The sequence below is a fragment of the Cyprinus carpio genome, chromosome A3 (assembly GCF_018340385.1).
Source record: "Cyprinus carpio isolate SPL01 chromosome A3, ASM1834038v1, whole genome shotgun sequence".
In the NCBI taxonomy this organism is placed as follows: Eukaryota; Metazoa; Chordata; class Actinopteri; order Cypriniformes; family Cyprinidae; genus Cyprinus; species Cyprinus carpio.
The window spans coordinates 15,619,179-15,644,519 of NC_056574.1; the positions used below are offsets into that span (position 1 = coordinate 15,619,179).

At 37.3% G+C, this 25,341-nt stretch overlaps 4 protein-coding genes across 7 annotated transcripts in view; 2 read left to right on the top strand and 2 right to left on the bottom strand.

The window, feature by feature from the left end:
- LOC109049517 (dynein axonemal assembly factor 8) overlaps window positions 1–1,711 on the top strand; it is a 20,543-nt gene extending 18,832 nt beyond the window's left edge. Inside the window, exon 30 of the mRNA XM_042720433.1 lies at window positions 1,583–1,711. The gene's annotated coding sequence lies outside the window, so the exon portion shown is untranslated. The remainder of the gene's footprint in view (window positions 1–1,582) is intronic.
- unkl (unk like zinc finger) overlaps window positions 1–10,524 on the bottom strand; it is a 19,767-nt gene extending 9,243 nt beyond the window's left edge. For 3 of the 4 annotated variants that reach the window (XM_019067162.2, XM_019067154.2, XM_019067177.2), the window contains exons 1-10: window positions 10,371–10,524; window positions 9,238–9,447; window positions 6,082–6,258; window positions 4,358–4,491; window positions 4,086–4,221; window positions 3,711–3,828; window positions 3,521–3,605; window positions 1,633–1,799; window positions 1,075–1,257; window positions 448–510 (exon numbers count right to left, since the gene is read on the bottom strand). In XM_019067162.2, coding sequence (XP_018922707.1) covers window positions 448–510; window positions 1,075–1,257; window positions 1,633–1,799; window positions 3,521–3,605; window positions 3,711–3,828; window positions 4,086–4,221; window positions 4,358–4,491; window positions 6,082–6,258; window positions 9,238–9,447; window positions 10,371–10,435 — 1,338 coding nt within the window. In that variant the 5' untranslated portion in view covers window positions 10,436–10,524. The remainder of the gene's footprint in view (window positions 1–447; window positions 511–1,074; window positions 1,258–1,632; window positions 1,800–3,520; window positions 3,606–3,710; window positions 3,829–4,085; window positions 4,222–4,357; window positions 4,492–6,081; window positions 6,259–9,237; window positions 9,448–10,370) is intronic. The other variant, XM_019067180.2, reaches the window with a different exon arrangement.
- Window positions 10,525–12,157: 1,633 nt separating this feature from the next.
- LOC109055907 (histone H3.3A) lies at window positions 12,158–14,100 on the top strand. Its single transcript, XM_019073092.2, has 4 exons — window positions 12,158–12,289; window positions 13,183–13,323; window positions 13,421–13,574; window positions 13,701–14,100. The coding sequence occupies exons 2-4, from the start codon at window positions 13,196–13,198 to the stop codon at window positions 13,827–13,829; spliced, it is 411 nt and encodes a 136-aa protein (XP_018928637.1). The 5' UTR covers window positions 12,158–12,289; window positions 13,183–13,195; the 3' UTR covers window positions 13,830–14,100.
- Window positions 14,101–17,777: 3,677 nt separating this feature from the next.
- On the bottom strand, window positions 17,778–23,815 carry gper1 (G protein-coupled estrogen receptor 1). The gene is made up of 2 exons (XM_019073091.2): window positions 23,328–23,815; window positions 17,778–19,776 (listed from the first exon to the last, which is right to left on the bottom strand). Exon 2 carries the CDS (start codon window positions 19,356–19,358, stop codon window positions 18,297–18,299), a length of 1,062 nt encoding a protein of 353 aa, XP_018928636.2. The 5' UTR covers window positions 19,359–19,776; window positions 23,328–23,815; the 3' UTR covers window positions 17,778–18,296.
- Window positions 23,816–25,341: the final 1,526 nt, after the last annotated feature.

The following is a 25,341-nucleotide window of genomic DNA, read 5'->3' on the forward strand; positions in this document are numbered from 1 at the left end:
AATAATAAATAAAATAAAATAAAAACTTGAACAATGCTACATATCTGTTTGTTTTATCCCAAGAACGCCATTTCGACCCGGTGTGACTGGTTTTCCAGAGTAGTTACCTAGTAACAAGGGTAAACAGCTGCCACTCTGATGACGCAAACATACCGTGGTTCGGAACCAAAAAAAAAAAAAAAAAAAAACATTATGACCACAAACCAGCGGGGGCATGGGGAGGTGGGGAGCAACTGAACTTGGGTTCTGACCAGGCAATCGAACCAAGTGTGAAAGCACCCTTTAATTCATTTAGTTGAGTTAGCTGTCAAGGTAGCATTTCTTTAAAGTTTTCTCAGTTAATACATATATTTTATTAATTTATTATTTTTTATTTGTTTATTTCGGACCTTACAGACAACTTTCAAAAATAAGAATAACAATAATAATACGTTTAGGTTGCTTTACCTGTTTATCTTGGTCCATTAACTTTTGATTATTTTCCCCAAACTGGCTCTTCTGGTTCTTTGCCTGAAATCAGAGAATGCATCCTATCATGTGACCTGATGTTGTAAAGGCAACCAGGGGTGTTATTATGTAGAGAATTTCTACCTGCTCAGGAAGGGAAAAAAAAGTAAAACACCCTTTAAAGTTGATTGTGACAGTATAACATTACAGCGTGCTTCGTTTTGATATTTTATGGTTACCACAACATGTGGCCTCTGGGTTTTGTTCTCAGATCTCTACAAGATTACAATCATTTTAGAGCTTAGCACATGAATGATAAATGAAAAAAAGTTAATGTGTAATATATTTCAATGCCAATGTATTAATACCTGCGCAGACAGTGTTGCCACACCCTCAATCGCAAAGACTGATGTGAAGCTTTTCAACAACAACGATTGAATAATGACAACTAAAGACAACTAGTTTTCATTAGGGAAACAAACCATTGAAAAAAAACACAAGCGAAAATTGGTGAAAACAAATGAAATGACCCAAGGGCAAAGAAAGGGAAAGCTTGCAGTGTGTGTCATGCCTGCAGTCCTGCAGGAGGTCCCTTTAGAAAGGGCTAGAGAAAAAGGCCATGTGTACCTGATCCTCCCGTTCAAAACCCGGAGCTCTGGGATAGTTAGACGTTGGAGAGGAAACACTGGATGTGGTGGACTCTGAACAAAAGCTACCATTACTAAAGCATTTTGGCCTGCTGATGGGTCCAATTGGGGACAAAGAACTTCCTGAGCCTGGTGTTACAGTTGGACTATTAGAGCATGATACCTGAAGAAGAAAAGCACACATGAGCTTAAAAATGTGGTTTTGGAGCCAAATAGGTGACTTTTCATTGTTGATTAGGTAGATCCAAATGTGAAAGGATTTAGCCAACAGTAATAGAAAAATAGCTCAATCAAGTCTAATTTTTGGTCTAATGTGAATCAAGAAGCATTTGAGTATAAAGGCCTGATTTGAATTTGAGTTAGTCTCCTTTTCAACACAGACTGCAATGAGCAGAAAAGAATGCAAAGCAAACCAAAGTCAATAAAATGAAACTGAAACAACAAAACAATCAACTCCTTCCTAAATTAAGCACATTTCTCTACCACAGATGCATGACAGATGCAAGACAAGAGTGAGAGGGTGAATGCAAATGCATACGTTTCCTGTCTGGCCGTTGTTACTGGCACTGCTGGTGATGGAATTCATGTTGCTGCTCCACTCGCTGACTGGACACTCTGGATATTGCAGAGAGCCCAGCTTGGACTGAGAACCCGACTGCATTGCTGTGAGCAGCGTGCTCATAGTCTCCTCTGTGGAAGGAATTCCTTCGCACACACACACACACACACACACACACACACACAAATAGTCTTTAAATTTGATTGATTGTGGGAATAAAATTGCAATTTTCTGATTTAAAAAGAAGCTCCAGTCCAGACTCTGTATCTGCAGGATTTTTAAGCTGAAATGTAAAACTTTTTAAGACCTGCACAAGTAAAATTAATACCATATGAGAGGGGTAGGGCAATGTCTATGGTAACATATTAAACTGTAAAATGACTGTAAAAAACATGATTCACAGTTCAGATCGGAGGCATCATGCCCATTCAAACGGAGGGGGCACGTGTCCCCTCAGATTTTTGAGCCAAGTGGATTTTGAATGCAGCTTCCAAAAGACAAAAAAATAAAAATAATAATAGGTAAATAATGTTTTATATCTGATATGATCACACCGGTTTGATTAAAACGGTCAGTGCGGCACATCTTCAGCTGTTAAATTCAAATCTAAGTTTGCGCTCTGGCTGGTGCGGAGCCAGAGACAGACACGTTTGTACAGTGCTGCACATTATAACCAATCACACGTGATACTGTTGATCTTATGAATGCAATGGCCAATCAGAAACGTTCAGGTAAGTCATCGGTGAAACGCCAGTGTTTTGTTCAGAGCACGCTCGTTGACTTAATTCTGCTCTCTGGCGAATTCTGTTATCAGAAACAACACAGTGCAGATGTGCATACGATGTAAGTAAGATATAAATATCAGTGTAAACAGCTTGAGTGATTATAATAGGAGTTTTAGAGAGTGCTTGAACTCTGGCTAGACTGAAGTCAATGATAATGTTCTTTGATAATGTAAATGTTCTTTGCTCTCTTTCTGTACAATGAAAGTGGTATAATGAGTAACTTAAAGTTTTTTTTTTCCACATTAAATACAAAGTCAGTCATATTAATAATATGACATGACACCCATATCTGGTACTTTTGTAAAAAGACGGGTTTTATGTGTAGTTAATAGATTACACTAACAACAGGCTACTTTGCCCATCGCCCGTTATAGATCAACTAAAATGGTGCAAACAATGCAAAATGCATTTACTTACACAAATATTTGATAATCGAGATATTTCATGACATACATGGTTAACACCAGGGGCGTCATACACTTAATAAAAAAGGAAAAATTTTAAAATTGATTTTTTTAAAATATTTATTATTATTTTATTTTACAGTATAACTGTAAAAACTGATAAATTTAATTGCCATAAAATTAATCATATTTTTTTCTTCATTTTCAAATGACAAACCACCCAGTCTTTATTTTTGCAGAGAACCGCAGCTTCTCTTTTGTTGACAACATCAAGTTTATAAGTGCTTCTCATTACAAGTTTAGGAAGATGGTTGGTTCATGTTGTGCTCCCAAATGCACGTTGCAAGAAAAGCAAACTCATAGCAGATGCAGAGATGAGTTTGTATTGAGCAGCATTTACTGTGAATCAAGCTGCTGTGAGACACTTAAAACACCGGATCATGAGCTGCTTGCGTGAAAAGAACACACAGCATGTATATTTAACTGAATATTATTGAATATTGAATATATTCAATCGAATCACAGCCTTTGTGATTTGAAAAATCAAACTAAGTCATATTGTGCTTTCGGTTTTATATCGATCTATCTTATAGCCACACGTGAACTCTATGAAATCACTGCACTGCAGGTATTTCACTTCAACACATTGCAATCAATCATCATTATAAACGTGCTTACTTTCCACATGTGCAAAAGCACAGAATGGACCCCTTGGACAGTATCCAGTTTGCCTCATGTCGTTGCATTTTGTAGATTTGTAAATCTTGAAACAAAGATAGAAGTTGGAGAGATGAAAAAAATAATGTAAATTAAATAAATGATAAGTTTATCACTCAAGTTCAGTGTTGTAAAGGTGTGGCGGTCTCACCTCTGGGTGGAACTGCTGTTCGGTGCGAGAGTGGCAGTACTGACAGCTGTCCCCACTCTCACACTTGGAGGGTTCGCCCCATTCATCGCCATGCTTTACACTCGGGCAGGGCGTCGACCTGCCAACACATCCAAGGGGGATTGAGTTTTATGTAAAAAAAAAATAGTGATGCATTTAAATAAAACAAATTACTTTTCTTTTTTTGTTCTTGAATATGACCAACCAAAATAACAAATAAACACACAAAAAAAAACTATAAATATTAAATATTCCCAAATAACGTCACTTCTACTCCCAAATGTGTTTTAGGTGTCACAGTGTGTCGACTTTTGTTTTATTTGTGAATATTTGCAATTTGAAGTGTCTCCATCTCACCTGTATTTGAACTTTCTGGGATTTCTTCTCCTATCTCTGCTGTTGTGATAGTGGGGACAGGCATAGCCCTGCCTGCATAGACGTGGAGGCTTGGTGCACTGCTCGGTTTTATAGTTGGCCAAAACAAAATTGGTGTCTGCAGAAAAGGGGAATAGAAACTGAAGATAAGTTGACCTGTCGTTTTTGTGACCATTACTGCTGAAGTCTTTGATTAACCTCATTTTATTTCTGTTATACTGGGCTTGCATTTGTGTGGGAAGGTTCTGTGTCACCTTGCCAGCGTGGGTCTTCATTCAAGGTCTTCTCAATCATGGCCTGGCTGGCCAGCACACCCGGCTGTAGGTCAGGAATTCCCTCCCCAGATCCCAACTGGCCGTTCTGTAGAGCTTCCTGTGCCTGGATCTCTCTGTGAACATAATTATGCAAGTCAGCCCACCCATTCAACAGGACCAACTCCAACTCCGGACGGTAGATGTAAAAAAAAAAAAAGATTAAAAAAAAAGATTAAAAAAAAAAAACAAGGCCGCCCTTGATGTAATAGCAATATCCACATACACGTTGCTAGGCAACTGCTGAGATGGCACATTTATTGCTATTTAAATCACAGGAAAGCCACATTTCCAGGCCAGAATCAAACCGTTTGCGGCTATGTTGTGCAGACTGCGCGTCAATGCAGGTGTAATTGATGTCATTAGTAAAACAACAAATATGGTATATATCTGCAAATTAGGTTAAGCACCCTCTAATAAGCTCTCTGAATGCTCTCTTGTGGACTGAATACATATTTAAATACCTACGGTGTTAATCAGCTGAAAACTTGTGCAGCGACAAAAGCTTTTTGCAACTGAATGCAAGTGTCATAACAAAACAATGTCTAGCGCAAACTGCGGTTATTTTGGGATTCACAGCTTTTATACTAGTTGGGGGTTGGGAATCTTGGCAGAATTTCCCCCGGCATTGAAAAACAGGAATTTGAGTGCCACAAGCCAAAGAGCTTCCTTTTCCGATAACTGCTCTTATAATAATATAAGCTAGTATAAGCTTTCCCCTTTTACTCTAAGAAACGCAAACATTATTATGTACTATCAACTATGTACATTAAATTGTTAGATATTGTAACTGCAAATATTATTATAATTTAAAAATAACTGCTTTCTATTTGAATCCATTTTAAAATGCAATTTAATCCTGTTAAAGTTGAATTTTCAGCATCATTACTCGAGTCTCCATTGTCTTTCAGAAATAATTTTAATATGCTGATTTGATGCTCAAAAAACATTTCTTATTATTATCAATGCTGAAAACAGCTTAACCAATAACATTACATATGTTCCTATTAATTTAAGCATTATAACATTATAAATGTCTTTGTGTTACCTTTGATAAACTCAGTGCATCCTTGATAAAAAATAATAATACTGAACCCAATCTTTTGAGTGGTAGTGTACTTTATGGTAATGACTGAACACATTATTAGCAAACGTAAACATCAATTATTTTTCTGAGGAAAGCCCCCAAAATAATATAAGTAAAAGATAGTACATTATTGTGGCAGATGAAAAAAAGCATTGAATAGACAATGAAAAAGTGGTTTGAGGAGTCATACTTTCATATCACTGAACACAAGACTATTACTGACGTACAGTCCACCGAAACTAATTTCTGAATTGATTTTGTTAATCTGAGATAGATATAGGGTCACACGTTCTGGGCTGTCTGCTCTTGGTATGTGTGATTTAGCGTGTTTCTTACAGTAGCTGTGCTGACAGTGGACTTGCTTTGACTCTAGGAATATTCCTCATTAATGCATGGGACGGGGCATGATCGTTTGCATATTTATTTACATTATTAATTATAGGGATGAACCAGCTTTACTGACGAGATGCGCATTAAATATCGTGCTGATATATATCATGCATCCCTAATTAATTACATTAATTTAACATTAAATTGACAGCCTCTTTGCTAAAAACACGTATAAGGGAAAATATGTTACCTGATATCATAAACTGGTGGGCGAAGGTCGTGTGGTCCATGAGCGAAGGCGCAGTGGAGGCCGTTCTTCACACAATGTCCACGAGCATCTGTCTCATGGATGCAGGTGCCGGTCTTGTAGTAGCGTAAATGGTACTTGCGCTCTGTGTCACCGGTGGTCCGGTGTAAGTAAGGGCAACTGTGAGGAGAAAGCACCAGTGCTGCTCATCAGTATACATGCTCAATGAAAGGAATATATTTTGATACTTTCATTTAAAATAAATGAATATTTCACAAACATGTACATGTCAGTGCATTTCTCTGTGAATTTGGTAAAAACAAAGTGAAAGTAATGCAAAGCACTAAAACTAAATGTAAAACAACAACAACAGTAAAACTCATTCCCAGTGAGTGCACTCTTGGAATGCTTAATTTCGAAATACTGCATGAGGCTTGCGTCACTGCCTGAAGCCACAGAAAACAGTAGAAAAAAGATACTGGTTACAAACACACTATTGCATTTTGTTGTCACAAAATAACCATTGCATTGGAAGTTGGAGCTTTATTTACCTGCCTAACATCTATTTCAAATAAATCACAAAATGACTGAGTGACAGATATATAAACAGACAACAAAACTTGATAATTGCTTTATGCTTAAAACAGATCATCAACATTGCTGTTCAAGAACTCATTCTGTTACTAGCAAAATACACTAAATAGTACTTAATGTATTATTTTCAGAAACAATAAAATCAATAAGAGTAAATAAATGAAGCATACCTGCAAACATATGTTAAAATACATCAACAAATATACTAGTACAGTTTTGGCCTCTTAAATTTACTGTTAAACATAGCATGTAAAATAAAAAAGGCATAAAAAGACATCAAGGGAAACAAGCATCGATGTCACTGCAAATGCTGAGATTTCACAACTTTAAAACAGTCAAACACTTGTGAAATACTTCCCGGCTGGAAGTTATTTTGCAAGATACATTGGCAGACAGTACACATACATAGTGTAAAGGAGAGTAATGCCTCCATGAAATTATGAAATATTATAGTGCATGCTTGGTGTTGTCAGCACAGCACAGGAGTCACAGCTGACTGCACTTTTTAGTCTCAAAATGTATATTTAAACTTGATTGAAACTGAGTGCAATAAGAATAATGCATACTGCTGATAAATGACAACATAGTATGCAAATGACGAGATTTAAGAGAAACAGGCATTTATAAGAAATATATGTTTGTTTATTTTTTAAGAAATGATTTAAGGCACACAGAAAACGGGGCCGTGACAATTCAAACAGCTCTGTGGAAGAGAGCAGATTTATACTGAAAATGTTACACACCCAATAATCTTCTCAAATATAGCAACTGCATCTTGTTCAGGTAGCAACAGTAACTATGGCAACAGCAATGATGTCATCATAGGACGGCTGCTAATGGATGAATGAATGAACGTGTGATCTATACTAAAAATATGTGTCATAAATGGTCGGGGAGATTCAGCAGAGATGCAGGACAAACCATTTTTATATGAGTTATATTACAATAAAAACAATAACAATAAACCAGAATCCTTCAGTTCAGGTGTAAGGAAAGAAATTAAATTAATTAATCCTGTCTAAGTAAAATAAATGTCATATAAATGTTACAATGCAAATTTTCTAGACATCATTACATTGTTATGTAAGGAATTAAATATATGGATAAATACACATTTTAAAGTGAATGAGATGAGAAAAATCATATAATGTATGTGTGCCCTCTATTAATAAACAGGTGTAAAATAATATAAAAATACACTGAAACAAGCATCTACGACTAATTATTGAACAATACCATTATTTCTCACATCGTCAGATAATCTACATTATCTAGTCTACCCATATATTGTGAATCAACAATAAAAACTAATTACACAATGACTAGTGTTGTATAATCATTAGTAAAAACAATGTTTAAAAAATTGCAGCTATAATGCATTTACATTCAAAATGTTGACAGAGATGTCTCACAGGATACCATGTCTCTCTCTCAGTGAGATCTGAAATATCATGCATCAAAGCAGTCATGCCACTGTTTTTGGTCAGAGCTCCAAAACAATCTTATGGGAGAAGCTTGGAAAGAATCCACATACAACACCTACAACAGTAATTATCAGATCCATTTATAGAGCCAGTGTTGCACAATTCCAGCAAAACTAGCTGTCTCAATACAATTCAATGAATAAGAAACGAACATACGCTAAAACACAAACAAGCATTACATATTTAAGCAACCCTTGTTAATATTCAAATAAACAATGAGATCAATAAAGCACTGAAACTTCTATCATGAGCACAGTGTTTTCATTGATTATTGTCAAATGAATTGGCAGGGAACAAAATATAGACTACAACTGGACTAAACTGGGACATGATTAGACAGGACGGAGTTTGAATGTCCTCCAAACTATAACGTGCAGCGTAAACACATGAGTTTTTGCCAAGCTAGGGCTCGTACACATTGTAACAGCAGTGAGCCAATCAAAAAAGTGTACGTGCACAGGAGAGCCAATCAGAAGCCAGGGAACAGGGGGCGTGTCTTTAGAGCGCAATACACAAGGCAGGCAACAAACACGAGTCACACGACTCTCCACTATCAGTATTCTGTCCTTCATTTCCAAACCAAAGCTCACACACTGGGAAACTGGGAACTGAGAGACGAGTCATCAGTTAAAAGTGGAAGAGAAACTCGAGAATTACACACACATCGAGCGAAACACAACACCAGCAAAAGACTAGAAAGCGATGTATCAAATAGCCAATCTCCGATATACACGGGGGAGTAACACAGAGTGAACACTACAGTGAAGTTAACTTACTAGGCATCAGTCTGCTAAACTGCACATTTTACGAGGGCGTGTGCTACACAGAACAATAAAACGACTCAAAAAAAAAATATATAAACAACACTACAACACGCTCGTGAATACAAAAAAGTAGAAATCTGATTCACACAACGCATGCATTTCCAAAAGAAATCAGCGCTGTGATACATATTATAATTATTAAAACAGTCTTCATTTCGAGCCACCCAAGCACAAAAAGTAATATTGCCTTATGCAAAGTAAACAAGACTACAATGACTTCTCGACTGCAGTGTAAATGATAGAAAACAGTTACTTACTCGTCTCCATCGGGACATATTCCTGTTGTTTCATCATACTTCGTGCAATATACATCTGGGCTATAATTAAAAGTCCCCTCTCTTCTTCGTATGGGTCTCCGTCTTCGCTGATTTAGAAAATGCCAGTGGAAACACGTAAAGGGTCTATGCTGAGTGCATTTGTGCTGCAAAAACAGTGGGCACTGCTCGGTCCTGAACTCCTTCAAATATCTAGAGTTAAAATGAAAAAGGGCACGGTCAAAAGCTTTATTTAATAAATCATCTCCGCGCCAAACACTCCATGTAACCCGACGAAAACACATCAGTATTTACAGAGCCAGATGGCAGTAAGTTAATGACCAACTTCGTTCAAAGTTTGGAGTTGTGCTGGCTGTTTGCACTGCGTAGTTTCTTATACGCTTCCATTCCACAACAAAAACTAGCCCTAGGTAAATATTTTACGTGATGAACCCCCTTTTCAACAACTGTAAACATACAATCTTCGTTGTATGTGTTCCCATTCATATCTAAATGGGAACGGAATGTGTTTTATTGTTTTTAAAAATGCACTGCATCAACTGTAGCCTTTATTAAGGCTCTCCACTACAACATTAGAAGCTTACGCCAAGTACTCCGCGATTAGTGATCGGAGTTACGTAAAATAGTCGACGTACGTTCCATTCAAGCCAACGGTGCTTACGGCGGGAAAAGAGCGTAGAGTAAGAAACACGGGCCGAGGAAGGAGGCGGATGCAGCTAACAAACCAGCCTGCTAGCTACATCTAGCGAGCGTCTCGACTTGCTCGTCTCGCTGCTGTGCAATGTACATGTCTTCAAGCATTCACACAAGCAGCCTTTGAGCAAATAAGCGAGGAGCACTTTCTTAAGTTTTAAAAGGCGCGTAACGCGACTAAAGCTTCGATACGGAAAACAATGCCGTGTTTGGAGCGGATGAGATTGTTGATTTCATTAACACTGATATGTGAGAGCCGCGTGCCTTCGGAAGAATTTACAAAAGGAAAAGCACCATTTTAAAACGCACAGAGGGAGAGGAAACAGCACGCGTTACAAACACAAATCCGACAGTCTATTATCGAAGAGCCATCACGTTCCGCAGAGACGTATTTTCATCCATTTAATGTTTGCTTTACTTACGTATAGTGGGTTGGTTTCTCGGTTTGAGGAGAAGCGCTCGCCGCCGTTTTCGAAACCGACGGCATTTTCAGTCAAAACAATAATAGCGCGTGCGCGGGCACCCTCTCGTCTACTCATGCTCTCGCGCGCCGCTGCAAGGCCCATATGAGCAACTGGCGGGACAAACAAACACAAGACAATGAGCATGCTGCCGTAATGCGAAGATCCCTCACACAAACCAAGTGACTATCAACACTAACATGTCGTTCCACAACATTATTCAGAAATACATTAAAATGTAGCATAAACACAAAACAATGCTTATTTAGTAGGCATTTATATATTGTTAATTCCAAAAGTGTAACTGTTTTCGGATGTTAGCCTATTTCTCCGTGGTTTGAGTTGCAATTAAATGTAGCCTACACTGCTGTTCAAAAGTTTGGGAACAGTAAGATTTTTAATGTGTTTTAAAGAAGTCTCTTCTGTTCACCAAGGCTGAATTCATTTGACAGAAAAAAAACAGTAATATTGTAAAATATTATTAACATTTAAAATAAGGGTTTCTATTTGAATATACTTTAAAATATAATTTATTTCTGTGATACAAAATGCATCAGGATCCTTCAGAAATCATTCTGATATGCTGATTTATTATCAACGTTGGAAACAGTTGTGCTGCTTAATATATATATATATATATATATATATATATATATATATATATATATATATATATATATATGACCTGTGATACTTTTTAACATGATTATTTGATGAATAAAGTTAAAAAGAACAGTTTTTATTTAAAATACAAATCTTTTCTAACAATATAAGTCATGTTTATCACTTTAAAAAAAATAATAATACATCATTGCTGAGTAAAAACATTAATTTCTTAAAAAATAAATACAATTTAAAAAAAAAATAGTGCTCCCAAAATTTTGAACAGTATGTATATTGTTAAGCTACAAAATATTTCTATTTTGAATAAATGCTGTTCTTTTTAACTTTTTATTCATCAAATAATCCTGAAAAAAAAGTATCACAGGCTGAGCATATTAATTTAGCATATTAGAAGGATTTCTGAAGGATCATGTGACACAGGACTGGAGTAATGATGCTGAACATTCAGCTTTGCATCACAGGAAGAAATTACATTTTAAAGTAGGCTATATTAAAACAGAAAACCATTATTTTAAATTGCAATAATATTTCACAATATTACAGCTTTTTCTGTTTTTCTGATGTCTTGATGGGCAGAAGAGACTTCTTAAAAAAAAAAAAAACATTACAAAATTTTACCGATCCCAAACTTTTGAACGGCAGTGTAGGTTATGGGTTTTTAAGTTATAAGTAAAAAATAAAAAATAAAAAGTACGTAAACAAGTTCCTAAATGTGAGATTGAAGACAAAGTAGCCTGCTTCAAGCAGCCGTTATCTGTTGCAAATCGTCTTTGTTTTTGAAATAAGCAAAACAATACACAAACAAATTAAGTGAGATTGAAGCCAACGTCTAAAGTCTACTTCAAGCATATATTTGTCCATCACCCGTTTTATATATCGCAAATAATCTTTATGTTTGTTATGTGGGGGCACGCAAACAAATCCTTAAATGTCTTAAAATGTCTAAATAGAGTACCACACGTATATTACACCAGCACCCCTTTTATCTAATCAACTTCTTACATTTAAAATCAACATATATTATTACATCTTCAGCTGCAGGACAAAATAAATATCCAAAAATAAGATTGCGTTCTATTACAAAAGGTAAATAGAGCGAAAAGGCGTAGAGGAGGAGCTTGTGTTGTTAAACCAATGAGATTCGAAAACGTAACTTGTGGGCGTGTCTAAGCGACGAGCCATAGAAACATATAAATAGAAGCCCAACCCTCATATTTTCAAATACGAGATACTACGTGGGAGAGATCGTGGTTTCAGTAAGTCAAGTGATTTAAATTACTACTAAATTAGATATTTCGGCATTAGACATTAATAATAGCAGTTTGTCTAGAGCTAACTTAAAACAAAACATTTTGGCAGTTAACGTCGCGGAGTTGATCGGATTTTCGCTTTCTCCTGCATGCTGATGATTCATTTGCTGGCTAATAATTATGTTAGCTTGGATTAGTGTTTCAGACACTCTTGGTCTTGAACCAAGTTCATTTAAACATCACGTGGCGTTTTAGACATGTTAAATGTGTGGCTGTTTTGGCGGGCTTTGAAGCGATATGTGGCAGCTGATAGTTCTCTGCTGGTCTGTCAGTGTAACGTTAGGTTTTAGCCCGCCATTTTGGACAAAGGTTTGTTGAACTTGTTCTTGAAAAGGTCGAGTTGCCGGTTAATAACGCGGGATGCTGCGTTCAAATAACTTTCCCTTGCGCCTCTGCACACTTTCGCGTTGTTTCTGAATTATTATACAACTGCCATGTTTCTGGTTGAGGGTGAGTTTCGTGTTGGGACGGTGTTTAATCTGCAGTGTTTGCGGGGGAACCGTGTCTGCTGCAGCGGGACACTGATGCCTGAGCGGGAGCTACAAGCGCTTCTGTCCTCGGAGGTAGACACACGCATGCGGCGCTCGTTTGATTCTCCAAGACCAGTTGTGCGTGAAATTGAGCTGCTTCATATTAGTTTAAAATGTAATGTAGACCCTTAACGTTGTAGATCTGTATGAAGTGAGATTTTATGCCCTTTAAGCGTCTGTGGCTCTGGAGCGGAAGTGGTAAAAGCAAAGCGCAAGACCCGGATGATACTGCCATTTTAAGCCACCGTTTGAGTTTAATTTTAAAACGGTAAGAATTCCGTTTTTAAGTGTTTTTGTTTTTAATTACAGAGACTGAGAAACAATGGCTCGAACCAAGCAGACCGCGCGTAAATCAACCGGAGGAAAGGCGCCAAGAAAACAGCTGGCGACCAAAGCCGCTCGGAAGAGCGCGCCCTCTACCGGCGGAGTCAAGAAGCCGCACAGATACAGGTGAGGCTGAGCTGCTGCTGTAATGAGATGCACATACGCGGTAAAGTTGGTTATCACAGGTAAATCACTCTTATTTTTTTCTTCCTCCCCACTTTAGGCCCGGAACTGTTGCTCTGAGAGAGATTCGTCGTTATCAGAAGTCAACAGAGCTGCTCATCCGCAAGCTGCCGTTTCAGCGTCTGGTTCGGGAGATCGCGCAGGACTTCAAAACCGATCTGAGGTTCCAGAGTGCAGCCATTGGTGCACTTCAGGTGTGTAGCGATTGTTATTGTGGTTGAAATTATTCCATGACTGAGTCGCAATGAGACATACGACATTCAACGTTTCTGCAAGCTCTAACAGTAATTCTTGTCGTCTTTTTTTTTTATTATTAACAGGAAGCAAGCGAGGCCTACCTTGTCGGTCTGTTTGAGGACACTAACTTGTGTGCCATTCATGCCAAGAGAGTCACAATCATGCCCAAGGATATCCAGCTTGCAAGGCGAATCAGAGGAGAGAGGGCCTAATTTTCATTTCACAAATCTTTTTTTAATTTCTTTTTTTTTTATCCTTTTTATTTTAACTTTTAATGAGAAACACTCAAAGTAAAAGCGATGGATTTGTACATTGGAGTCATTTTGTAAATCATTCCTTACAGACTCAGGTTTTTAAAGTGAGTGTCTAGATTAACCCTTGTAGAGCTCGTCGTGAAGCAGCTTTAGTTGCATGCTTTAATGTATTTATCACTTCTCTTTTACATTGATCATTGGGTTGTAAATAAAATTACTCTACCTCAAAGCGGTGTGCTGATTCTGTCCCTTGAATGTGCTTGGGCTCAGGTGTTTAATGCAGTCTTGCAGGGTCCTAAAATGACAGCTAAATGAGTCTATGGCCAATGCGACTGCACCAATATTATCTTTTGTTTTCTGTGTTCATTAGTTGATTGAAATGTTAGACTTCTGGAAAGCGACCTGGTTTGTAGCAAACTCCTCTTTTCACCACAAGAGGGCAGAATCGTATAATTTGAGCAATTTACAACTTTAACCACAACCTGTCCTCAAACTACAAATAGGTGTAGTATTTTTGTTAGATGTGGTGTGCTACTATATTACACTCACCATCTCTAGGTCTACATTATAGGCTGAATACACCTTTTTTGATAGCACTAGCAAATTACATTTATATGTAACATTTGACTATTGCAATGTTATACCCTTCTCATTATTGGGCAAAAACGCGGTAATTGGATGTTGTCCGCCAAATTAAACCTGCAATGAGGTCGTGACAACGATGTAGCTTGCTAATCAAATCAGTTTCATTGAAAGTAGGCTATAATGTGCAGTTTTCAGTATGCTAGTTTTGTTCGCTACTGACTGACTTTACACATTTCTTTGGGGTCAGCACACATTTAGCATTTAAGGAAGCTGCTTAATATGTTACTCGAGTCGACAATACTTTTCTTAGCATTGAACTTTCAGGTGCCGTCGACTGTATAATTACTTGTATTATCTTCATGGGTGCGCTCTGGCGCCCTCCTGTGGCCAGTGGTGAGTTTGCACTTTTTATTTTACATTACTATTGTTTTTAAATATCTAAATGTTGTGGTTTAGTCTATACCACGTTAGGTCGACGTATTTTTTATTTTTATTTTTTTTTAGCCATTATATATTCAGAAAAGCTACGCTCTTATAAGTGTGAAACACTCGTATGCAAAGCTCTATTGACCCTCTTGATGTTACCTAAGTTGCCTCTGTTCTTTTTTTTTTTTCTTTCTCTCCAAGAGAAGATTTTAATATGTAGATGTAATTGTGGATCAGATATTTTATTCAAACTCCTATTCCCTAAGCATATGCATTAATTCTCACTACTTTAATTGCCTTTGACAAAAGGCAGTCGCCCTTTGGTGTTGGATGCTGGATGCCTTGTGGTGTTTTGTAAGCTTTCAGCTTATCATTCTACTCCAAACCACAGTATTTCTATGGCTTTTTTTATATATATATATTTTTTTTTTGAAAATATGAATTATTTGGACAGATTCTTTTGTGCTCGTATCTATTTTGAAGAATATTTGAGGTTTGTATTGTTTGTTTATGTGTGTGAGTACAGACCGGAAGCATGTAAACACTGGAAACCGTAAGACCGCATGAGTTCTGATAAATAGATTCATTCAACCGCATCAAAAGAATAATCTCATAGACAACTGGGACCAACATATGCGCTAGGACGCAATGACGTCAGACCCTTCAACCCTGAGCCCTGCTCCAGTCCCAGCTGCAGACACACACTCTTCTCACAGTCTCTGTCTCACAGTCTCTGTCTCACCTCTTGTCTTTCTTGGAATCGTCCCGTGTCTATTTATTTGTATTTATACAGATACGAAATTAACATATCTCGCTGACTCTTTCCCAGAGGATGGATTGTGGGGGTCCGGATTTCAGCTCTGTTGTCTGTCTTTATTTCACTTGTCTCTGTCTTTCTGTGATGCTCACATCCTGAGGCTGTTCTCATCATGGATTCTCAAATCTCTGTTAGAGAGACACAACCGTAGGTCTGTCTGAGATACAAGTCGCCCAAGTCACTCTTTTGTTTCTCTCTTTATGTGTGGGTTGGTTTTTATAACATGTAACTGAGTAAATCTGTTAATTTTCCTGGTGATGTCTTTACAAATTCATTAAAAGTTATTCAAACAATGCTTACGTATTTTTCCCAGGCTGAGCTGTTACAGCTGGAAAAACATTTCTTGGTTTTGCCAGGCTGTGTCTTATTTTTATTTTCATTTTTTTTCTTCTTGCAGACTACGGCAGAACTGCATGTTCTGTTGCATTGGTCTATATTAACCAATCTCTCTGTATCAGCACTCCATACTGACATATGCTTGTGATTATCAACAACAGTTGCATTATAATAACATACATGCTACGAAATACATTTTATCAAAAGTATGTCAAAAACCAACAAACGGGTTTCAGATCAACAAGCATGTTCTCCATTGATCTCAGTGTTTTCATAACTCGTCTCTAGAGCAGTGTTTATTACTTTTATTTTAATTTTGATATTTCCAAATGTAATTTACGTTTTAGTCATATTTCAGTCAAGTGCTTTTGCTCAGTTTTAGTTATTTTACTACTTCTAAATATAATAAACGATAAGTGGTTTACCTGTGGCGTAAACCAAAGCAATATTTTGTTATATTATATTACAATCTTGTTTTCATCGATGTAGGCAATTTATGCATAAATATCCCTTCACCTTTCTATTTACATTCTAGTGTAGCAGACAGCTTTCTTCAAACTGACAGTGCAAATTATAAAATTGTCAACCATTTTATACATTATTGTGAAAATTGGGATATTTATTTATTCACTCTGCTTTTTCAGGCTCAAATGCATTGCACCATGCTTAACCCAAATCATTATATTGATAATTTTGTATGATGTATTGCTCAACAAGAAAAAAATAAATTAATTTAAAAAAAAAATCCCAAGAGACCAACTTTGAGATTATTATTATTTTTTTTTTAATTCCTCATTTTCTTGTGTTTGTTTATCTTCGTTCAGTTTTACTTGGGAAAAAGCCCTCAGACTGCCACTATGTTTATGAATAATTTGAGTCATATATTGTTTTAGCCCTGGGCATGAGAGGGCTCTCTCTAGGGGAGAATAGCAGCTTCCTGTTATCAGGACGCTCTTGTTATCATTTGTAATATCTCTATACGAAAATAGTGTACATTCAAATGATACTTAAACCATCCCGACACATTTTGGACATTTACACAATCATTTCAAGTCTTATTGTGTATCCATATTAAAGCAACACTCTGTAAATTTTGGTGATCTAGCGGTTAATAAACAGAACTAAACGCATCCTGCGGTGACGACCCAAACAGGCTACAATAGTCCAAGAATAATCACTTATTATAAATGTACCGTAGTGATTTGGGATAAGACAAAAAAGGCGGTTTGGTAGATGATGTACTCACTCATTATATACATTTTGCAAATTTTGAACACAGAAAAAGTTACATAGTGTTGCTTTAATACCCATACAGTGTTGACAGTGGACACTTTGTTTCTAAATGTATTAGACCTTATTGGAATTACCTCATATACAGTTCAAAGCAATCTACTGCAATCTCTCCTTGTTTTTGCTGATGGAGTGCACTCATGAGAAATGAGCGGAAGGGGAATGCAACAAATAACTCTGGATCAGGTAAACCACAGTGCTGGACATCGCGTTGCCGAAATCTTGAATAATCTGTTACACAGATTATATGCTGGAAACAGGAGCCAACACCTGGGTTTAGTGTCGCTAACCCTTGTCCAAATGAGCAGTAATCCAACAAATATGCTTGCATTGAACTGAATTTACTTTAATGTTTCCCTAATGATGTATTTGTGTAAACCTAGAGAGATGAACTTTACGTTTTCAGACATTAGTACTGTTTACCACTGTTTATGGAATCCCTAAATAATAACAAACTCTTGAAAATGTCGAAAGATTCCCACGTTTTTAGCAAGCCCCAGTGAAGGTGTCCTCAATGAAAAATCCTACAAAATATGCATTTATTCAGTCTTGAAGCAGAACAGTCTAAGTTGTTGATTGTATCAGTGTCAATAGCATTAATATATGAAAAGGATATGTATATGTAACAATAACTCAGATGGGAAATGAGTTGCAGGTGCTTCCATGACTTTATTTGTTCCCTTAAATTGGACTCAGAGAATATCATCCTATAAAAATCTTCATTGTGACAAGCTGTTCTATTCTGTAAAAGGTAGCCGTAAGCCAAGCTCTGCATCTGCGTTTTATAATCCACTTCATTAGCAGGTGATTCACCCTGAATAATCCTTGTTTTTCTCAGACGACTTTAAGAATTAGGCAGTGTTCACGACGTCAAGCTAACCCAAAGATCTCTCTGACAATTTATGATCAAGTTCTGGAAAGCGAGGCAAGGCAGATGACAACTTCAGGAACTGCAGGTCGCCACAGCTGCGCTACACTTCGGACTCGGTCCTGACAGGGATGTGCAAATCCAGGGTGTGATTACAGAAGCGGTAGACCACAGACCAGCTGGCCTTCCTCTTGATGAAAAGCCGCAGCTTGTCCCTGAAAGTCTCCCCGAGGAAGCTGTAAATGATCGGGTTTAGGCAGCTGTTGGAGAAGGCAGCCAGGTTGACAATGTGTCCAGTCAATGGGTAGTCATGCCACAGTGTGGTGTCACTGCGTTTCGATGGGTCTGCTGTGCCTTGGAGCAGCTGGATGCTAATGAAAACATTTTCAGGCAGCCAGCAAATAAAGAACACCAGCACCACCACCACAATCATGCGCAGGGCCTTCTGCCGGCGGGGCCACAGTCCCCTGTGCTTCTGGGCCCGCATGAGGGTGCGGACGATCAGGGAGTAGCACAGGCCGATGATGGAGAAGGGCACCAGAAATCCGATCGTCACCTCAAGCCATTGGATCTCAAAGACATTGGCGAAGCAGAAGTGCACCTCGCCGGTGTGTTGTGTCTGCACAATGGTGAAAGGAAGCAGAGTCGCCAGGATGGAGGCCATCCAAATGAGGGTGCAGCTGAGTTTAGCGTGCTGCATGGTCCGCAGTGGACTGCTGCTCATAGAGTTAGCGAGAGCTATGTATCGGTCGAAACTCATCCATGTCAGGAAGAAGATGCTGCTGTACATGTTCACCTGGAGGAACAGTGACATGAAGGTACAGAGGACGGCGTAGTCATAGTACTTCTCATTGAGATTGAAGACCTCGATGAGTGAGTCCGCCACCAGAATAAGGTCCGCCACGGCCAGGTTGACGAAGTACAGATCAGGGATGGTCATCTTGTCCCTGTGGTTGAGGTTGACCACCAAAATGAGGATGTTCCCAATAAAGCCAATGGGGAACAGTAATATGGTGTACAGGCAGGAGAGAAACAGGCCGATTACGTAAAACTCATAGGTGTCTATGCTTTCTTTCACATCGGTTAGGTTGAAGTCATACGAAGCATTGAACTGCTCAGTGCCATTTACGTAAATCTGAATCACAGTAGTAGTCTGCTCTTCCATACTGGCAGAGTCTCTGTTTTAGATGCTGTGAATGATGCTACATACTTCATTTGTGTCAGTGCCCAGTTCGACTTGTAGAGAGCATCCTTCATTAAACCTCCATTCGCATTTTGACGGCGACCGGTTGTTTACAAGCAGGCGCTCAAGGTTTGATAGATTCCACCCAGACAGTTTTGCCTCTGGAGATGCAGCAAGGGTAGAAGACCTCCATTTTCAGGGCAGTCTCTCAGCTATGGAGGCTGCCTGGGCTTGTGTGATCCATGGCACCGACACCAAGAGTCACTCCTTAGGGATTGTGCTTCCTTTTTTTCTTTTGCACACTTTGCTCTTCACACGTGTTTAATCCAGTGCAGTTTGGTCGCCTCCAGTCCATGAGCATGATTTTTTTAGTGCACCAATGACACCACCACTGTGACACCTGATCAAGCGAGAGAGAAATGAGGAAGATAATATTTGAAGAACAAAACATTTTTTTGGCATCACCCAAAAATTAACATTTTGTCACCATTTATTCACCCTTATGTCATTCCAAACCTGTACATTATTGTCCATGTAATGAAAGTCAGTGGAGTCCAAAACAGTCAACGGACCCAACAGACTTTCGCTGAATGGAGAAAAAAAAAAAAAAAAAAAACACTAAAACATTTTCCTAAATATAAGAAAGAAAGTCATACATGTTTGGAATTACATGAGGGAGAGTAATTTTTTTTTTTTAATTTTAGGTGAACTATTCCTTCAATGTAAGTATTATGTTAAATATCTGCTTTTTCAGCCCTCATAACAGTTTTTAATCGATTCACCTTAAGGATTGAGTGTCTACAAGCTTATTAAAATGCAAAGCAATGTCTTAAACAGATGCATTGAAGCACACTGAGCTGTCAGACACATGTGCTGAACTCACAACTATTAAAGAGTAAAAGGGCAGGCTGTACAACTGCTATAGGGATAGATACAATATTTGATTTTCCCCGTAGGAGCATAGGCTAACTGTACTAGATAACTCTTCATTCAGAACTGATTTTTACTGCACTCATGCATTGTGATTTTGGAGAGAAAGACTGCCCAAGGTAGTGAACTGTAATGATTTTCCACTGACAGAGTTAATGAGTGTCAAAAGAAAATAGAATCTCATTATAATAGTAATTTCAGATGAATATGCCACAGTATCATGTATATCATGAATAATGATGTGTAATTAAATCTAATGCTTCCATGCTAATTAAAACGCTCATTATGCAATAATTACCATATATTTGGAAAGGATATATAATGTAGGTATTTAGATACAGGATCTGTATTAATCCAAATTAATTTGTTAAACAAATGCAAGAATTATCTTAGTGAGTACTAAAATTAGGTATGGCAGAAAAGATCGACCTTCAGTGAGCAATCAGGGCATATCTGACTTTTTATTTCCTACATAGATGAACTATGCCTTTCTCAAATATAATTCACCAGAGCCAAATTTAAATGTGCATATTTTAATCACAACGAAGACTACATCAATTCTGTAATGAGAAAGAAAGTCAGTGATTTTAATGAGGTCTATGTGAGCTGCCTGGACTCAAAATACTTTAACCTTTAAAAGAATCAGCCCCGAATAAATTCCCATTGAAACTGGTGGGCACACTGCAGAAAAGTCTAAGAAGTGAGGCCAGCTTTCCAAAATTAGATCACTTATTTTCAGTCTTTTGCAGATGGCTTATTATGAGCATAAAGGTTTGGATATTTGGACACTGTAAATGGTTTTGACAACCCATGCACAGTGCAATCAAATTCAATCTTCACTTTGACTGACAGTTTGCAATACTTATCTCTCAATTAAAATGTAGGAAAAAAATATATATTTAGAAAAATATGTCACTTCAAAGTTTCTGTTAATAATTTTATTCTGTATATATATACTGTTTGAACACAATGTTTGTATGGCATATTAAGTGCCCATTAAACTAAGCAAATATAAACTAACAACATTATGTAAGGCTTGCTTTCATCATAACAAACAGAACTATGAGAGTCTTATTCTGATCCTGTAGCTGTAATTCATTCTCAACTGCAGACTCATTCAGACGTCATCACTGCATAATAGATAAAGGAAAATTAGTTATTGCCTAAAATTACATCTCCTTCAAAAGACCCTGTAGGAAAATATAATTCTTTCCCAAAAGGGTATCTGCGCGTTTACTCACAGATGCTAAATGACACGAGCAATTTGTCAATTTATTAGTGATGGAGTAGTCACATCAACAGAAGACAAGCACACAAGCACCCAGATAATTGAAAGACTCATTTGGAAAAAGTGTGTGTGTGTGTGTGTGTGTGTGTGAGAGAGAGAGAGAGAGAGAGAGAGAGAGAGAGAGAGAGAGAGAGAGAGAGAGTGAGAGACTGCACATTATGATGTGTCTCAACCAGGATAATGACTTCTTTATCAACTATTTGAAATCTCTGCAGTGCATCTGTGAAATTAGTACACCTGTTGAAAAGACCATCTTACACTAGCATGAATTTGCATGATGTTCCAGGCTGGTTTATTCTGGTTCATGGTGCTTTGGTGCTGGTCTAGCAGGTGCACCAGCATAGTCATGCTATTCTAATACAAAACTAAATGGGTGAAGCTGGTCGACCAGCGTAGTCTTTCTGGTGAAGCTGGTAGACCAAAATAGTCTTGGTTAAGAGAGTTAACCATCATATTCTGATTGGGTTATGAGAGACTGCATGGGCATTTCAGTAGCTCACACTATCTTTGACATTCAAGTATCAAGTTGATATTTCATTACCAAATTTTACATGTTACTTGCATTTGGGGACTGAAAGAACCCAGATATAAAACAAATACAATTAATTTTCAAATGATACATCATGACAGTTACACACACAGCAGTGTAATGTTAGTATTATTTATGTTGTTTATAGTATATATTCATATTTTGAATTAGCTTTTATTTTTATATTTTTATTTTTACTTTAGATTTATCAATTTTAGGTGGTTTTCTCTTTTTCATTATTCAACATTTTTAAAGGCAATATTTCTACGTTTCTTTAAGTTTATATTTCTCATATAATAAGTATATTTTATCTTTTTTTTAATCATAATAGCTTTAGTTAAAAATAATAATCCTGACACACATTAGCAGTAGATTCCTACGAGTTTACTTTGATTTGTTTTATTGTCTTTTTTCTGAAGGAAACAGCAACGAGGGTATTACATTGTAAAACAGTAATTTTTCTGTATGACTACTTTGACGAGGGTTAAAAGGTTAATTTCAAAGTTACTGTTATAAGATTTCCACATATGTGACCCTGGACCAAAACCAGTCATAAGGGTCATTTTTTTTAATTGAGATGTATATAATAAGCTTTCCATTGATGTATGGTTTATTAGGATAGGACAATATTTGGCTGAGATACAACTATTTGAAAATCTGGAATCTGAGGGTGTAAAAAATCCTTAAAGTTATCCAAATGAAGTCCTTAGCAATGTATATTACTAATGATGATACATTTTTGATATAATTACAGTAGGAAATTTACTAAATATCTTCATGGAACATGATCTTTACTTAATATCCAAAAGATTTTTGGCATAAAAGAAAAATCGATAATTTTGACACATACAATGTGTTTTTTGGCTATTGCTACAAATATACCCATGCGACTTCTGACTGGTTTTGTGGTCCAGGGTCACACTGGGCTCTCAGGTACCCAACTATAAAGAATGTAAGTCTATAATGACAAAACATGAGTATCAAGAAGCCTGCTGGAAACACCAGCATTGAAGAAAACACACACACACACACACACACACACACACAATTTCATAGCCGTTGTGGACTTTTCAACTGGGTTTGTCCCACAAATAAACTTAATGTCTAGTAACTAAGCTATTATGCGACTTATTTACTTCTCTCAAAAGTATTATTAATTTAAAAAATCCATGAATAGGAAATAAGAGAGTCAAAAGTCACTCACTTTATTTACGAGGGCTTGCGATGCATTCAGTCAGTAGTGTTGCCACAGATTTGTAATTCCTTTACCAGGACAAGATCCACTGTCTGCGCCACCTACTGTTATAAGACAACTGTCTGCTGTCAGGAAGAAGGTCCAGAGAAGAATATAACTACAGCTTCCCTCCTTTGTGGCCACTAGTTCACTAGCCACCCCTCTACCTCCTCCTTCTCTTCTCTCTGTCCTCTCAGCTCTGACTTTCTTCAGCACAACCACATGCATGTGGACAGCATCAATAGCTGGAGACCCACCAATGGCAGTTACTTAGCACAGGACATATGGCTGCTGTCGCGACTCATTTAATCTCTGTTTCAACTGCTGAGACATCCATGACACTAGTGCTCATTAGTCTAATTGTAGACGAAGATTTCACAACTGCAGGTTCATTTAAATGCTCCAGACCTGGGATGAGACGTCCCTGATGCAACAATTTTGATGATGAATAATTGAGTGTATTTAAAACACATGGTCAGGTTTTAACTATTAAAGATGGTGTAATGTGCTTGTATAAAAGTGAGATGCAAATTAATGTCACTAACTTCTATAAAACATTTTATGGAGTGATCAATAAATTAGTATGCTTTTTAAAAGTCCTGTTCTTTGATTATAGCAGGAATTATCTGTATTGTTTAGTGCCAAATTTTAAGAGATGGTTTTACAACTGTGCCATTTATGTTACAACAACTCTAAAAAAAATGAAAACTATTTATAATAAGATTGTGTGAGAAGTAAATCATTTAGTGGTGCAGTACAATGTTAGATGGAGAACTGAAATGACCCTTTGTTTGGAGAATGAGGGGCAGCAAAGCTTTTGTCGACCGTGAGATTACTGAGTCACAAACTATTATGCTTGTAATTCGATTTTCTGAACAGGGATGGATTCTGTTCACCTTATCAGCCTCTCTGTGTCAAGATGGGTTTACAGAAAGCTTGAAGGCTCTTTTATGTGCCATCAACTATACGTCTTCAAAGAGGTTTGTGTAGAACAACCTAAAGTCAATGGTTCGGTGAGGCTGTCTGTAATGAATCCCTGTCAGGCTGTTAGTATGAATCCTCTTTGTTATCACAGAAAAACAATTCAGACTCAAAAATCAACTGATATAGAACTATCCACGTTATTTTTCAACGCGGAAGTAAGCCGTTTTCTGAGACTTCCAGTTCATTAGCTGCTGTAGGGAAATAACAAGAAGAATAACAAAGTGCAGTAAACGGTAAAACTGTTTGCACTACAAAACAGTGTGTTCATAATTAAGATAATACATTAAAATAATATGGTAAGACACAGCAGTTTGCAATATCAAGCAGAAAAACGAGGTGTTTTGTATGGCTAAAAATGACTGGAAGCGAATGTCACCGTAAACCAGACACATAAAATTTACAAATAAGGAAAAATAAGGTGGATAGAAACTTTTAAAAGTGATTTACAGAACAGCTTACATTGTTTAATCTATTTATCATCAATCAGACTGTCTGTCAGTCAGTCAGTCTGTCTGTTTGTCTGTCTGTCTGTCTGTCTGTCTATCTATCTATCTATCTATCTATCTATCCATCTATCTATCTATCTATCTATCTATCTATCTATCTATCTATCTATCTATCTATCTATATATATCTATCTATCTATCTATCTGTCTCTATCTATCTATCTATCTATCTATCATCTGTCTGTCTGTCTGTCTCTCTATCTATCAGGCTCAATTTATTTGTAGTTGTTTTCTGGATTTCGTTCAGTTTTGTAGAAACCCTCTGGGGAACTGGTCTCTTGGGTCTGGTCCATATTCCGTTGCTGGTCTGACTGTCAAGTGAGGGATAAAAGAAGTTAGCCAGCACTACTGAAAATATTTTTTGTATTGCTGTCAAGCAAAGAAGGAACAAATTTGATCACCTTGAATTATGTCAGAGTTCATTATCTTTATGAAAGTAAGAATTTATTCTTGAGGGAACATGTTCAATGTTGTAACTCTTTTAAGCACTGCAT